The sequence below is a fragment of the Bombina bombina genome, chromosome 9, assembly GCF_027579735.1.
Source record: "Bombina bombina isolate aBomBom1 chromosome 9, aBomBom1.pri, whole genome shotgun sequence".
NCBI lineage: Eukaryota > Metazoa > Chordata > Amphibia > Anura > Bombinatoridae > Bombina > Bombina bombina.
This window is the reverse complement of record NC_069507.1, coordinates 39,887,072-39,902,578: the sequence shown is the minus strand read 5'-3', so window position 1 is coordinate 39,902,578 and position 15,507 is coordinate 39,887,072. Positions and strand designations below refer to the sequence as shown.

At 35.6% G+C, this 15,507-nt stretch overlaps 1 protein-coding gene across 2 annotated transcripts in view; it reads right to left on the bottom strand.

Annotated features, from left to right (window-relative positions):
- The window catches only part of LOC128639840 (LIM domain-binding protein 3-like), an 84,570-nt gene that overhangs the window by 57,184 nt on the left and 11,879 nt on the right, over positions 1-15,507 (bottom strand). For both annotated transcript variants that reach the window (XM_053692044.1, XM_053692043.1), the window contains exon 3: positions 7,097-7,207. In XM_053692044.1, coding sequence (XP_053548019.1) covers positions 7,097-7,207 — 111 coding nt within the window. The remainder of the gene's footprint in view (positions 1-7,096; positions 7,208-15,507) is intronic.

The window sequence follows — 15,507 nt, the reverse complement described above, 5'->3', positions numbered from 1 at the left end:
TCTCTGAACAGTGTCTGGGAGGCTGTGGTTGCTGCTGCACGCAATGTTGATGGTGAACAGATCAAAACACTGACAGAATCCATGGATGGCAGGCTTTTGAGTGTCCTTGCAAAGAAAGGTGGCTATATTGGTCACTGATTTGTTTTTGTTTTGTTTTTGAATGTCAGAAATGTATATTTGTGAATGTTGAGATGTTATATTGGTTTCACTGGTAAAAATAAATAATTGAAATGGGTATATATTTGTTTTTTGTTAAGTTGCCTAATAATTATGCACAGTAATAGTCACCTGCACACACAGATATCCCCCTAAAATAGCTAAAACTAAAAACAAACTAAAAACTACTTCCAAAAATATTCAGTTTGATATTAATGAGTTTTTTGGGTTCATTGAGAACATGGTTGTTGTTCAATAATAAAATTAATCCTCAAAAATACAAATTGCCTAATAATTCTGCACTCCCTGTATAGTCCAAAGTCCCTTTAACAAATCCAAAAGTAAAAAAGGTTCTTCCAACTATTAGGTTATTTTTTGGTCTTGTTTAGCCAATGCAAAGTAATAGGGTATTCACTTGGACATTAAACACAAACTACATTTTATAAGCCTAGTATTGAGGTTATTTCCTGTCTCTCTGTAGTCATGGATGCCGCCATATTGGAAACTGACTTTCACTGCATTCCAGTGCTGATGTGTTTGTACATGTGCAGTAACTCTCCTTCAGATACCTGCTGTGTAATCTAAGTTCCAAATTGGTAGCACCTATGATTAGAGAGAGATGCATGAAATATATTTAGTGTTTAGTGTCCCTTTGAGATTCTCAATTATTTCACATCATCTGATTGTTTTGTGATTTCACTAGTTTTTGTTTTAAGATGTGTTTTAGAGTTTGACCAGTCTTGCCAGTGGCAATGAAATTGGTGAATTAGCTCAAAATGATCTATCTCTGCAGACTTGCTTGTATAACATGAAACATAGATAGCTGACATATCCGGCACCTGTGTAGTAAGGATGACTGCAAAGCTGCCACTGACCTGCACAATTGCCCAATAGCTGCAAACACTAAAATACGCAGCAGCTATCCTCTTTCTCATTCAAATTTTTTTTTATTGCACCCTAAGTGCAAATGGACAACATTTCAGTCAGCAGACCTTATACTTGTCACATTAAACATGATAAAGGTCTGTTTACTGGAACGTTATCTGTTTACACATTAGATACAATGCATTTATATTGCATGAGAAAAATAGTCCTGCTGTCCAGTTGTGTGTTTATAACATGAAACATGTTGGATGATCTAAACCAGGGATGGCCAAGTGGCGACCCAAGGGCCCCATGCAGCCCTCTGCACTAGTTTTTGTGGCCCCTGGAAAAAATTAGAACTAAAACTGTGTGCCATAATTTTTGTGGCCCCAGTAAATAAAAATGTGCGTTTTGGTGGCCAGAACTCAAAAGAACCATCTAAAGGGAAAAACAGAAGATGAGAGTAAACTTCAACCTTACCCACATACTGTCTAATATCCCTTTAATATAAGGTGTAACAGCTTTGTAAACTAAACACTCTCAGTTTTTATACTTTACATTTCTTGTGTTTCGCACATTGTCTGCTGCTGAATCTCCTCCTCTATTGCCTCTCTTACAATGAAAATACTGTGCATTGGAACATCAGAGCCATTTCAAGTTATTATAAAAATATCTGAATTTGATTTATTTTAACAGCCATTTAAAACACTGTATCCCAGTACTCTGTTCATGAATCTAGATTTTATAGTAGTTGTATAACTTTGCTACTGCAAGTAGCTACTAAAGTATTGTACTCTGAGCTGTATTATGTCAAATAAATATAAAATCAGGTTTAATCAGGGTACTAATGATTGCTGTATAATATAAAGCTTACGGTGGAGGGTTTTGGAATATTTACATTGGTCAATCACCATAGTCCTACAGTTTTCCTGCCAATGAAGAAAAATGCCCAGTGTTTCATAGTGGTGTTAAGTTTTTGAAATGTGGTTTGGAACAAAATGGGATGGAAATTATTTGATAGATAAAACAACACCAGAAGCTTCTTGTTAGCTAACAATAAAGCAAGCTTAGTCAACGTCACTTCCAAAAATGGCACCAGGAACACACAAGCTGTGTGGGACTATGTATCTCACTCCAACCTCTTTAGTGCTAAATGTTTTTGCAAAGCTCTTAACCAATAGCACTAAAGGAATGGTTAATGTCTAGCCAGCTGCTAGTGGTACCTCTGAAATACGTTTCTTGGACGAAATGAGAGCCCAGTTCTTTTGGGTATGTTTCTTTTCTTGAGTAGAGGTGATGTAGTGAATATAGGAGAAATATATAGTGCTTCCAAAGCTGGTGGCAGCATAGCTGATTTATATTTATGTCTACTTGTTGAAGGAAAAAAAGTTAGAGAAGAAGAAAAAAAAAAAAGATTGTCAGCAATTGTTTCTTTGTTTTTGACCTAATTTTGATTGTAGCTCAAACTAAGGTTCTTGAAGCTTCTCATTATCACCAAGCTGGATTTTTTTAAAGAATTTGTATTAATCCACAACAAAATAGAATTACAAAGAAGTCAAAAATACAACTGTCATGATTCATATAGAGCATGCAATAAAATGTTCTTGATATCCTTTGTTGAATGGTAGGTTCTTGTGATCAAGAGAAGAGTGCATACCTGAGCCTACCGCAGTATGCTCTCAGGGAAATTAGCTAAATTTCATCAAAGGAGACCATTAAAGAAGGCCAAAAGAACTAACTACATTTGACAACATAAGTAAAGCAGGAATCTTTTGTTTTAAATTGTTCTCTATCTGAATCATGAACGTTTAATTGTGACAACCGTGCCGCTGCTAAAGAGAGTTGCAGCATATTGCAGTGCATTGCAGCTCTTTGGCGGACAGTGATATTCTATTCCACTATTTTGTATGGGCCCAGCATATTCACTATAATTAAAACTGCAAGAAATATCCTAGGATAAAAATCAGTGGTGTAATTAGGTTTTATGCTGCTCTAGAAAGCTCCGCCCCCCAGGTTTTAGGCCTTTTTTGGCTGTAATATTTTTTGGTGAGGGTGTAACATGACTTTTTTTTTCATGGCATTTCTAAAGTAAAAGTTCATGTTGAAGTGTGTGTATATGGTGACTCAGTGTGTGTATATATGGCGAGTGTGTGTGTAGTATGTGTGTGTAGTGCAGTGTGCATGTGTAGTGCAGTGATTGTGTGTAGTGAGACCAAAAAAGTGCTTCCCCTCCATATCTGCCACCCTAGGCAAGTGCCTTGTTTGCCTAGGCCAAAATATGCCCCTGGTAAAAATAGACTGCCTTATTTCAGTAGAACATTTTTTTAAACAAATTCCCTTTACTGACTATATGTTTAATCCCTGCACATGAGCTGAATATGTATCTCCTGCAACACTTCAGTAATATGACTGTCTACTGAGACTCACCATAATCTATACTCATAGCTAATTGTATTAAATTATATAAAGAAATGATTTACAACTTGTGATGTGCCATACTGGGATAGCTGAGAGTATACCAACACCTTTTCAAAGATCACAACTTACTGATTTCTGATTTATAAAAGTGCAAACAAGATTTGAAATTTGGCGCTTGATTATTGTACTGTAATTTCTCTGCAGATGTGTATGTTGTACAATAAATGTTTATAGTGTATGTGTAGTAATGTCTACCATTGTTAATAAAATTGTGATGAAACTGTTGATAAAAGAAACAAAACACTGTATCTAATTACATTTTTAATCTTATTATATAATATCGAGAAGTACCTAAAGATAACAATCTTAGAGCCAGATTACAAGTGGTGCGCTAACAGCTTACTTCTAGCGGAGTTCGCGCACGGGCGGGAGCATTAACTAACGCTCCATTTATAATCTCGCCCTTCTGCTTAACCAATATGCTGCCGGAGAGTGACTGCTAATCCAGTTTGGTTAACTTAATAATCAACTTATTTCCACCCAAATGTTTTTTTTTAAGTTGTAATGACCGGCCTTAACCACTTTACGCCGTTAGGGCGGAATGTAACGTCCTACCATATACGGCGTCCTGCAGCTGCCCCCATTGATGAAGGCAAGGATCAACCTGGGGGCGTGTCTAGCAGTTTAAACAGTCCTCCATGATCCAATCACAGCCTTGAAATCCCACGATCGAATTGACGATTGTTTGATTTAATTTTTACAAATAGTGTTTACATCAGAACTTTGTACTGATGTAAACACTATTATTCCGTCACAAAGCGGTAAACAGGAGAACACTAATTGCACTTCTCACAAGAGAATCTTATTTCATTGTAACTTAAAGGGACATGACACCCAGCTTTTTTTTCTTTCATTATTCAGATAGAGCATGTGATTTTAAACAACCTTACAATTTACTTCTATGATCTAATTTGTTGAAAAGTGATACCTAGATAGTACCAGGAGCTGTTCCACATATATGCCTTATGTTATTTGCTCCCCTAGTGCATTCAGCTAGCTCCCAGTAGTGCATTGCTGCTCCTTCAACAAAAGATACTAACAGAATGAAGCAAATGAGATAATATGTAAATTGCAAAATTGTTTAAAATTATATTTTCTATTTGAAGCTTGAAAGATACATTTTGGGTTTCATGTTCCTTTAAAAAAAGAATTGGAATGAACTTCACTTTTTGTATTAATGTGGTGACGAAATGATATAATATTTAAAGTATATAAATGGTCATAACAAAAAAAAATTAAAAAAAAATTAAAATGTGCACCTTCTGCCTTTTGTTATTAAAGGGACACTGTACACAAATTTTTTCTTTTGTGATTCAGTTAGAGCATGAAATTTTAAGCAACTTTGTAATTTACTCCTATTATCAAATGTTCCTTATTCTCTTGGTATCTTTATTTGAAATGCAAGAATGTAAATTTAGATGCCGGCCCATTTTTGGTGAACAACCTAGGTTGTCCTTGCTGATTGGTGGATAAATTCAGCTGTCCAGAGTTCTGAACCAAGAAAAAAGCTTAGATGCCTTCTTTTTTTTTTAAAGCTAGCAAGAGAACGAAGAAACATTGATAATAGGAGTAAATTAGAAAGTTGCTTAAAATTGCATGCTCTATCTGAATCACAAAAGAAAAATTTTAGGTTCAGTGTCCCTTTAAGTCTTCTTAAAGGTTTAACAAACTCAAAGGAAAACATACATATAAGTTCCACCCGATTGGCTGATATGAACATACTCTATACTAGGGGTGGCAGTGGCACTAGACAGTACCGGGTTTTCTTTTTTGTGATTAGTCTTTCATCTTTTAAATTGTTTTTACACTAATGATTAAAACAGGTATATTACTTATCTGGATACAATTTAATCCCATAGAACAGCTGTTAAGGCAAACAAATATGAATAAATATGTGTTATGAAAACTAAACCTGTAAAATAGAAGGAAATCAACTTTGAGTTAAATAATGTGATGAAATGCATAAAAAAATAGAAGAAACTTGTTATCCAATTTCCGCCAGAGTTTTTTTTCTTTCTCTGCATCTGGAGAAACCTGTAAAAGTATTAAGCCTACAAAATCCTTTAGGAATTAAAGGGACTTCAGCATAGTTATGTACAAAAACAGTGTTATGATATTATTTTGCATTTACCAGATGGAGGAATAAGCCCAAAATGTGTCCATTTTGTAATCAGCATTATTATTAAGATTCTGTTGTGTTCAGTTAATGACAAATTATAAGGTAAATTAAATAAGTGTCTCACAGATGAAGGATATTTATACAATGATAAGGAAGTGTACCGTCTAAATTAAATGGGCTTTGAACTTAATAAAAGAGCAGTTACTAATCGTGTTAACTATGTTTGTATGAAAAAAGGTTAAAGGGACTATTTTATGTTTTTTTACATGATTAAATGTGATGTAAATGCTGTTTAAATTTAACTTATTCAGCTGTATAAATTGTGTACTTCCTACTAATACTAATTGGCTGATAGACACTTCCTACTAATACTAATTGGCTGATAGACACTTCCTACTAATGCTATTTGGTTGAAAGACACTTCCTACTAATACTCATTGGCTGATAGACACTTCTAATGCTAATTGGCTTAAAGGCACTTCCTACTTATGCTAATTGGCTGATAAGTACTTCCTACTAATGCTAATTTGCTGATAGGCACTTCCTGCTAATGCTGATTGGCTGATAGACACTTCCTATTAATTCTAATTGACTGATAAGTACTTCCTACTAATGCTAATTGGTCGATAGGCACTTCCTACTAATGCTTATTAGCTGATAGGTACTTCCTACTAATACTAATTGGCTTATAAGCACTTCCTGCTAATACTTATTGGCTGATATACACTTCCTACTAATACTATTTGGCTAATAAGTACTTCCTGCTAATGCTCATTGGCTGCTAAACACTTGATTCTAATGCTCATTGGCTCATAGGCACTTCCTGATAATGCTCATTGGCTCATAGGCACTTCCTGATAATGCTCATTGGCTGACAGACATTTTCTACTAATGCTAATTGGTTGATAGTTACTTTCTGCTAATACTTATCGGCTGATAAGCACTTTCTACTAATACTCATTTGTTAATAGACTCTTCATTTGCTGATAAGCACTCTCTGCTGATGCTCATTGGCTGATTGAGACTTTCTATTTATGCTCATTTGCTGATGGCACTTTTCATTAGTGCGCATTGGCTGATAGACACTTTCTACTAATGCTCATTTGCTGATAGCTACTTCTCATTAATGCTCATTGGTTAATAGATACTTCCTACTAAATCTCATTGAGAATTAGTAGAAAGTACCTATATGTTAATGAGCAACTGATACTGGTCTGTTAAGTTGAAATTTAAGCAGCCTTTACTTCATATTTATTCAGGAAATAAAAATAAGTTTAAAAATTACTCTTTCATATGGATAAAAGTCCAAAAAGTAATTTTAAATGAATATAGCTATAACAATGCCATTTTAAATGTAAAGTCTAAAATAAAATGATTCTTATTATATGAGTGTGTTACACAATCAGCGGGTGATAAATGGAGATGAGCGGCACTAGGCAGAACAAAAAACACAGCACACAGGGACAACAGCAAATGTACCTAGACTGTGCAGAAATGGCAGAAGATATAGTGGATGCTGCGAGAGTCACGTTCTTAGCTCCAGGGAATGGTTTGGTCTGTGGATGAGAGACGTTCGCTACTGTTGGAGCTCTGCAAATGACACAGCGTCAGCATGAGACATGGAACAAGCAGATGGATCACAGCAATGTTACGCAGGACTTTAGGCAATACAGACAACATTGATATTTAAAGATTTAAAGATGCAACCCACTTCTAACTATAAATGTGTGTGGGATTATAAACATCATGATAGACTGTGCAAAACAATTAGTGCCAAATTTATGGGAAAAGGTTGTAGTGCCAACCGTGGTAGACTGGCAGAAACAGACTTCCCTCATTCTATCCTTAGAAACAGACCATTATTAGACGACTATCACTCTATAACTTGTATAAGAGAAGAATATGCTAGGACTTATTGATTCTTTCATTTAATTGTTTATTGAACAGGTTATATCAATCAAGAGCATTTCTTGGTCAGGAAAATTCTATTATCTAGAGATGTATTTGTGATAAGAGATTTATATATGTAAGTTTATATGAAAACTGATAGAATGCATTGTTGTATTTCTTGTTGCTTCTGGAAAAACTAAATTATTCTATGTATTTATGTATGTGTGTCTATGGTTTGGGTGTGTATGTGTATATATGTGTGTGTATATGTGTGTGTGTATATATGTGTGCATGTGTATGTATATGTGTGTGTGTTTATATGTGTATGTGTGTATATATGTGTGTATGTATATATGTGTATGTGTATGTATATATGTGTATGTGTGTGTGTGTGTGTGTATGTATGTGTGTGTATATGTGTGTGTGTATATATGTGTGCATGTGTATGTATATGTGTGTGTGTTTATATGTGTATGTGTGTATATATGTGTGTATGTATATATGTGTATGCGTGTGTATATATGTGTATGTGTGTGTGTATATATGTGTGTGTGTGTGAGTGTGTGTGTATGTATATGTATGTGTGCGTATGTGTATATGTGTGTGTATGTATATGTATGTGTGAGAGTATGTGTGTGTATGTATGTATGTATATGTATGGTGTATGTATGAATGTATGTAAATGTATGTGTGAGAGTATGTGTGTGTATGTGTGTGTATGTGTGCGTATGTGTATATGTGTGTGAGTATGTGTGTGTATGTATATGTATGTGTGCGTATGTGTATATGTGTGAGAGTATGTGTGTGTATGTGTGTGTATGTATGTATGTATGTATATGTATGTGTGCGTATGTGTATATGTGTGTGAGTATGTGTGTGTGTATGTACAGGGAGTGCAGAATTATTAGGCAAATGAGTATTTTGACCACATCATCCTCTTTATGCATGTTGTCTTACTCCAAGCTGTATAGGCTCGAAAGCCTACTACCAATTAAGCATATTAGGTGATGTGCATCTCTGTAATGAGAAGGGGTGTGGTCTAAAGACATCAACACCCTATATCAGGTGTGCATAATTATTAGGCAACTTCCTTTCCTTTGGCAAAATGGGTCAAAAGAAGGACTTGACAGGCTCAGAAAAGTCAAAAATAGTGAGATATCTTGCAGAGGGATGCAGCACTCTTAAAAATGCAAAGCTTCTGAAGCGTGATCATCGAACAATCAAGCGTTTCATTCAAAATAGTCAACAGGGTCGCAAGAAGCGTGTGGAAAAACCAAGGCGCAAAATAACTGCCCATGAACTGAGAAAAGTCAAGCGTGCAGCTGCCAAGATGCCACTTGCCACCAGTTTGGCCATATTTCAGAGCTGCAACATCACTGGAGTGCCCAAAAGCACAAGGTGTGCAATACTCAGAGACATGGCCAAGGTAAGAAAGGCTGAAAGACGACCACCACTGAACAAGACACACAAGCTGAAACGTCAAGACTGGGCCAAGAAATATCTCAAGACTGATTTTTCTAAGGTTTTATGGACTGATGAAATGATAGTGAGTCTTGATGGGCCAGATGGATGGGCCCGTGGCTGGATTGGTAAAGGGCAGAGAGCTCCAGTCCGACTCAGACGCCAGCAAGGTGGAGGTGGAGTACTGGTTTGGGCTGGTATCATCAAAGATGAGCTTGTGGGGCCTTTTCAGGTTGAGGATGGAGTCAAGCTCAACTCCCAGTCCTACTGCCAGTTTCTGGAAGACACCTTCTTCAAGCAGTGGTACAGGAAGAAGTCTGCATCCTTCAAGAAAAACATAATTTTCATGCAGGACAATGCTCCATCACACGCGTCCAAGTACTCCACAGCATGGCTGGCAAGAAAGGGTATAAAAGAAGAATATCTAATGACATGGCCTCCTTGTTCACCTGATCTGAACCCCATTGAGAACCTGTGGTCCATCATCAAATGTGAGATTTACAAGGAGGGCAAACAGTACACCTCTCTGAACAGTGTCTGGCAGGCTGTGGTTGCTGCTGCACGCAATGTTGATGGTGAACAGATCAAAACACTGACAGAATCCATGGATGGCAGGCTTTTGAGTGTCCTTGCAAAGAAAGGTGGCTATATTGGTCACTGATTTGTTTTTGTTTTGTTTTTGAATGTCAGAAATGTATATTTGTGAATGTTGAGATGTTATATTGGTTTCACTGGTAAAAATAAATAATTGAAATGGGTATATATTTGTTTTTTGTTAAGTTGCCTAATAATTATGCACAGTAATAGTCACCTGCACACACAGATATCCCCCTAAAATAGCTATAACTAAAAACAAACTAAAAACTACTTCCAAAACTATTCAGCTTTGATATTAATGAGTTTTTTGGGTTCATTGAGAACATGGTTGTTGTTCAATAATAAAATTAATCCTCAAAAATACAACTTGCCTAATAATTCTGCACTCCCTGTATATGTATGTGTGAGAGTATGTGTGTGTATGTATATGTATGTGTGCGTATGTGTATATGTATATGTATGTGTGAGAGTATGTGTGTGTATGTATGTATGTATGTATATGTATGTGTTGTGAAAAAATGTCACTTTAGTTTCCCAGTCATAAAAATAGGCTAAAGTCGAGTGAAAGTAAATTACTAAAAAAATCTAATCTAATGATTCACACAACTCAATTTTCTCCTTTTGAACTTTCTATATAAAAGATAAACAGAGGTCTGAATAATCTACAGATTACTCTCATAATTTCATTGAGGAGGTAGCTAACCTATTATTAATGCCAGCAAAACTGCATTGCATGCCCTTAAATATGTGTCAGAATATGTATTTGTTCGCCAATTGATTTTAATCTAAATTGTCACAGAATACTGGTCCTTTAACATCACCGTTTTATACATGAGTAACTGGAATTGCATCTTTAATTAACAACAAATTAGTGGCACACTAGTTAATGGAACGTGAAACACATTTTTTCCCTTCATTATTCAGATAGAACATACAATTTGAAAAAAAATTCAGTTTAATTCTATACTCTAATTTGCTTAGTTCTCTTGGTATCGATTATTGACAGCATCCCTAGGTAGGCTCAGGAGCTGGGAGCTAGCTGCTTATTGGTGACTGCACATATATGCCTCTTGTCATTGGTTTACTGATGTGTTCAGCTAGTTCCCAGTTGTACATTGCTCCTCCAACAAAGGATACCAAGAGAATGAAGTAACATTGATAATAGAAGTAAATTGAAAAGTTGTTTAAAATGTTCTGATCTGTCTAAGTTATAAAATAACACAAAATTGGGTTTCATGTCCCTTTAATAAAAGCACAGCATACATATTGTAATATGTTACAAAGAAACAATAACAAATTGACATGTAACAAACATTATTAAAGCAACATAGAAGTGAAACAATAACAAGAATGTATCAGTTCTATAACAAATAGTAAATTATACACAGTATTTATTTTAGCTTTGTGTTTAGTTTTTTGTAAAATAAAATACAAAGTTTACATCTCCACCGGCTGATAACCTGGTAGCAGATAAAAAAGGTCACTTCTATGTCACTTTATTGGTCCCATAACATACAAGATGTATCATTCCTATCAGATATTCTTAAGAGATCAGCATTAGAATAAAGAAAGGGCAGACACTAAGTAACATTTTACACTGTCTCATTCATACTCAAATTACAGTTATTGGAATATTTCAACGTTTTAAAAATTGGGTCAAATATGTATGTTTTTTTTATAGAAAGCTATATCAGAGATGTTATTAAATTCACACTATAAATTAATAAAAACTGAATTTTTATAATTGTATTCTGATTTGTAAGGTTACAGGTTCAACACAGATTTGTTACATATGCAACGCAAAATAATGTGATATTAAATTGCTTCATCTAAAGTACAGTACTTTACAGATTATTAAAGGGACATAAAACCCAAGCTTTTTCTTTTATAACTCAGATAGAACATACAATATTCAATGCAAATCCACCCTTAGAGCAGGGTGGGGTAAAGAGAAATGCCTCTGAGCACAATATAAGGAGAGCGTAGAAATTATAATAACAATATTATTAAAATGTAACCTTTATTGTAGCTATTAGGATGACAGCAAAAAAGTGCACTGTTTGCCGCCCAACAAATATTAAAAACACTGCACTACTGGTATTGATTATCGGACTGATTTATATTATAATAAAAAGTGAAGATGAATAACGTTGTTTAAAGAAGACTGTGTGTAGCGCTGCACTCAACTGCGGACTCAGTACACCGGTTCTTGGTTATGTGTATTGGACAAAGAGGTGATCAGCTTAATATAATTAACCAAGTTGTGCCTTAATTAAAGCTGCTAATACTTATCCACTATTGTAAACAATATGAAGGAATTAAATCTGCTTGTAAGTTGTAATTTGTACAGAAGTATTCTAATATTATAGCAGAGATAAATACTTAAATGTTAATCAATATAAGGATAGTGTCTGAAAGTATTGGTGCTGTTCACACTTGTATATTATTTTCACAAAAATTCAATGACTAGATAGAACAAGATTATGCCACAAATAATGAGTGACTAAAATAAATATCTACTCATGAGTAGCGTTACTGTGTATAATATTCATTAGCATGGAGCATTGGCAAAATTGACTCGCTATCCAGGCTTTTTCCAGGAATATAGCGATAGTATTATGGTAAATATATATTAGGTATAGTTCACATTATGACCAACAGTGAGCAAAATTAATATCTACTAATAAGTAGAGCTGCTATATATAATATTCATTAACATACGGCTAGATTACAAGTTTTGCGGTATGAGTGAAAAAGCAGCGTTAAGACAATTTTTCACTACCACTGGTATTACGAGTCTTGCAGGTTTAGGGGCACCGCACACTTTACGCAACGTAACTACCGCAGCTTTAAAAAATTCCTTTTTCAATGGGACTTCCATAGCACTGGTATTACGAGTCTGCCTGGGAGGCCAAAAAGTGAGTGGTACGCCCTAAAATTACAAGATCCATACCGTAAACTGAAAGTCAGTAGTTATGAGTTTTACGCTACAAAGCTGTAACATAAAACTCATAACTAAAGTGCTAAAAAGTAAACTAACACCCATAAACTACCTATTAACCTCTAAACCGAGGCCCTCCTGCATCGCAAACACTAAAATAATAAACCCCTAATCTGCCGCCCCAATGTCGCCGCCACCTACATTACAGTTATTAACCCCTAATCTGCCGCCCCTGACACCGCTGACACCTACATTACACTTATTAACCATTAATCTGCCGCCCCTAACATCGCCGCCACCTACCTACTTTTATTAACCCCTAATCTTCTGCCCCCAATGTCGCCGCCACTATACTGAAGTTATTAACCCCTAACCCTAAGTCTAAGTCTAACCCTAACCCTAACACCCACTAACTTTAACATAATTACAATAAATCTAAATAAAACCTTCTATTAATACCTAAATAATTCCTATTTAAAACTAAATACCTGTGAAATAAAACCTAAGCTTGCTACAATATAACTAATAGTTACATTGTATCTATTTTAGGTTTTATTTTTATTTCACAGGCAAGTTTGTATTTATTTTAACTAGGTAGACTAGTTAGTAAATAGTTATTAACTATTTACTAACTACCTAGCTAAAATAAATACAAATTTACCTGTAAAATAAAACCTAACCTGTCTTACACTAACACCTAACCTTACACTACAATTAAATCAATTACATAAATTAAATACAATTAACTAAATTACAAAAAAATACAAACACTAAATTACACAAAATAAAAAAAGAAATTATCAGCTATTTAAACTAATTACACCTAATCTAATAGCCCTATCAAAATAAAAAGCCCCCCCAAAATAAAAAACCCTAGCCTACACTAAACTACCAATAGCCCTTAAAAGGGCCTTTTGCGGGGCATTGCCCCAAAGAAATGAGCTCTTTTACCTGTAAAAAAAAAAATACAAACACCCCCCAATAGTAAAACCCACCACCCACACATCCAACACCCCAAATAAAATCCTAACTAAAAAAACCTAAGCTCCCCATTGCCCTGAAAAGGGCATTTGGATGGCATTTAGCTCTTTTTCCGCCCAAACCCTAATCTAAAAATAAAACCCACCCAATAAACCCTTTAAAAAGCCTAACACTAACCCCCGAAGATCCACTTACAGTTTTTGAAGACCCGAAATCCATCCTCAACGAAGCCGGCAAAAGTCCTCAACGAAGCAGCAGAAGTCTTCATCCAACTGGGCAGAAGTCTTCATCCAACCGGGCAGAAGTCTTCATCCAGACAGCATCTTCTATCTTCATCCATCCGGTGCGGAGCGGGTCCATCTTCAAGACATCCGGCGTGGAGCATCCTCTTCAATCAACGTCTTCTTGAACAATTAATTCTCCTTTAAATTATGTCATCCAAGATGGCGTCCCTTGAATTCCGATTGGCTGATAGAATTCTATCAGTCAATCGGAATTAAAGGTGAAAAAATCCTATTGGCTGATGCAATCAGCCCGCATTCTATTGGCTGATTGGAACAGCCAATAGAATGCAAGCTCAATCCTATTGGCTGATTGGATCAGCCAATAGGATTGAAGCTCATTCCTATTTGCTGATTGCATCAGCCAATAGAATTCAAGGTGAAAAAATCCTATCAGCCAATCGGAATTCAAGCGACGCCATCTTGGATGACGTAATTTAAAGGAGAATTCATTGTTCAAGAAGACGTTGATTGAAGAGGATGCTCTACGCCGGATGTCTTGAAGATGGACCCGCTCAGCGCCGGATGGATGAAGATAGAAGATGCTGTCTGGATGAAGACTTCTGCCCGGTTGGATGAAGACTTCTGCCCGGTTGGATAAAGACTTCTGCCCGGTTGGATGAAGACTTCTGCTGCTTCGTTGAGGAATTTTGCCGGCTTCGTTGAGGATGGATTTCGGGTCTTCAAAAACTGTAAGTGGATCTTCGGGGGTTAGTGTTAGGCTTTTTAAAGGGTTTATTGGGTGGGTTTTATTTTTAGATTAGGGTTTGGGCGGAAAAAGAGCTAAATGCCCTATTAAGGGCAATGCCCATATAAATGCCCTTTTCAGGACAATGAAGAGCTTAGGATTTTTTAGTTAGGATTTATTTGGGGGGTTGGTTGTGTGGGTGGTGGGTTTTACTAGTGGGGGGGTGTTTGTATTTTTTTTTACAGGTTAAAGAGCTGATTTCTTTGGGGCAATGCCCTGCAAAAGGCCCTTTTAAGGGCTATTGGTAGTTTAGTGTAGGTTAGTTTTTTTTTTATTTTGGGGGGCTTTTTTTATTTTGATAGGGCTATTAGATTAGGTGTAATTAGTTGAAATATCTGAGAATTTATTTTTTTATTTTGTGTAATTTAGTGTTTGTATTTTTTTGTAATTTAGTTAATTGTATTTAATGTATGTAATTGATTTAATTGTAGTGTAATTTTAGGTGTTAGTGTAAGACAGGTTAGGTTTTATTTTACAGGTAAATTTGTATTTATTTTAGCTAGGTAGTTAGTAAACAGTTAATAACTATTTAGTAACTATTCTACCTAGTTAAAATAAAAACAAACTTAGCTGTGAAATAAAAATAAAACCTAAGATAGATACAATGTAACTATTAGTTATATTGTAGCTAGTTTATGGTTTATTTTATAGGTAAGTATTTAGTTTTAAACAGGAATTATTTAGTTATTAATAGTAGTTTTTATTTAGATTTATTTTAATAACATTAAAGTTAGTGGGTGTTAGGATTAGGGTTAGACTTAGGGTTAGGTTTAGAGGGTAATAAATTTAGTATAGTGGCGGCGACGTTGGGGGCGGGAGATTAGGGGTTAATAAGTGTAGGTAGGTAGCGGCGACATTGGGGGCGGGAGATTAGGGGTTAATAACATTATGTAGGTGTCGGCGATGTTGGGGGCAGCAGATTAGGGGTTAATAAGTATAATGTAGGTGTCGGCGATGTCGGGGGTGGCAGATTAGGGGTGTTTAGACTCGG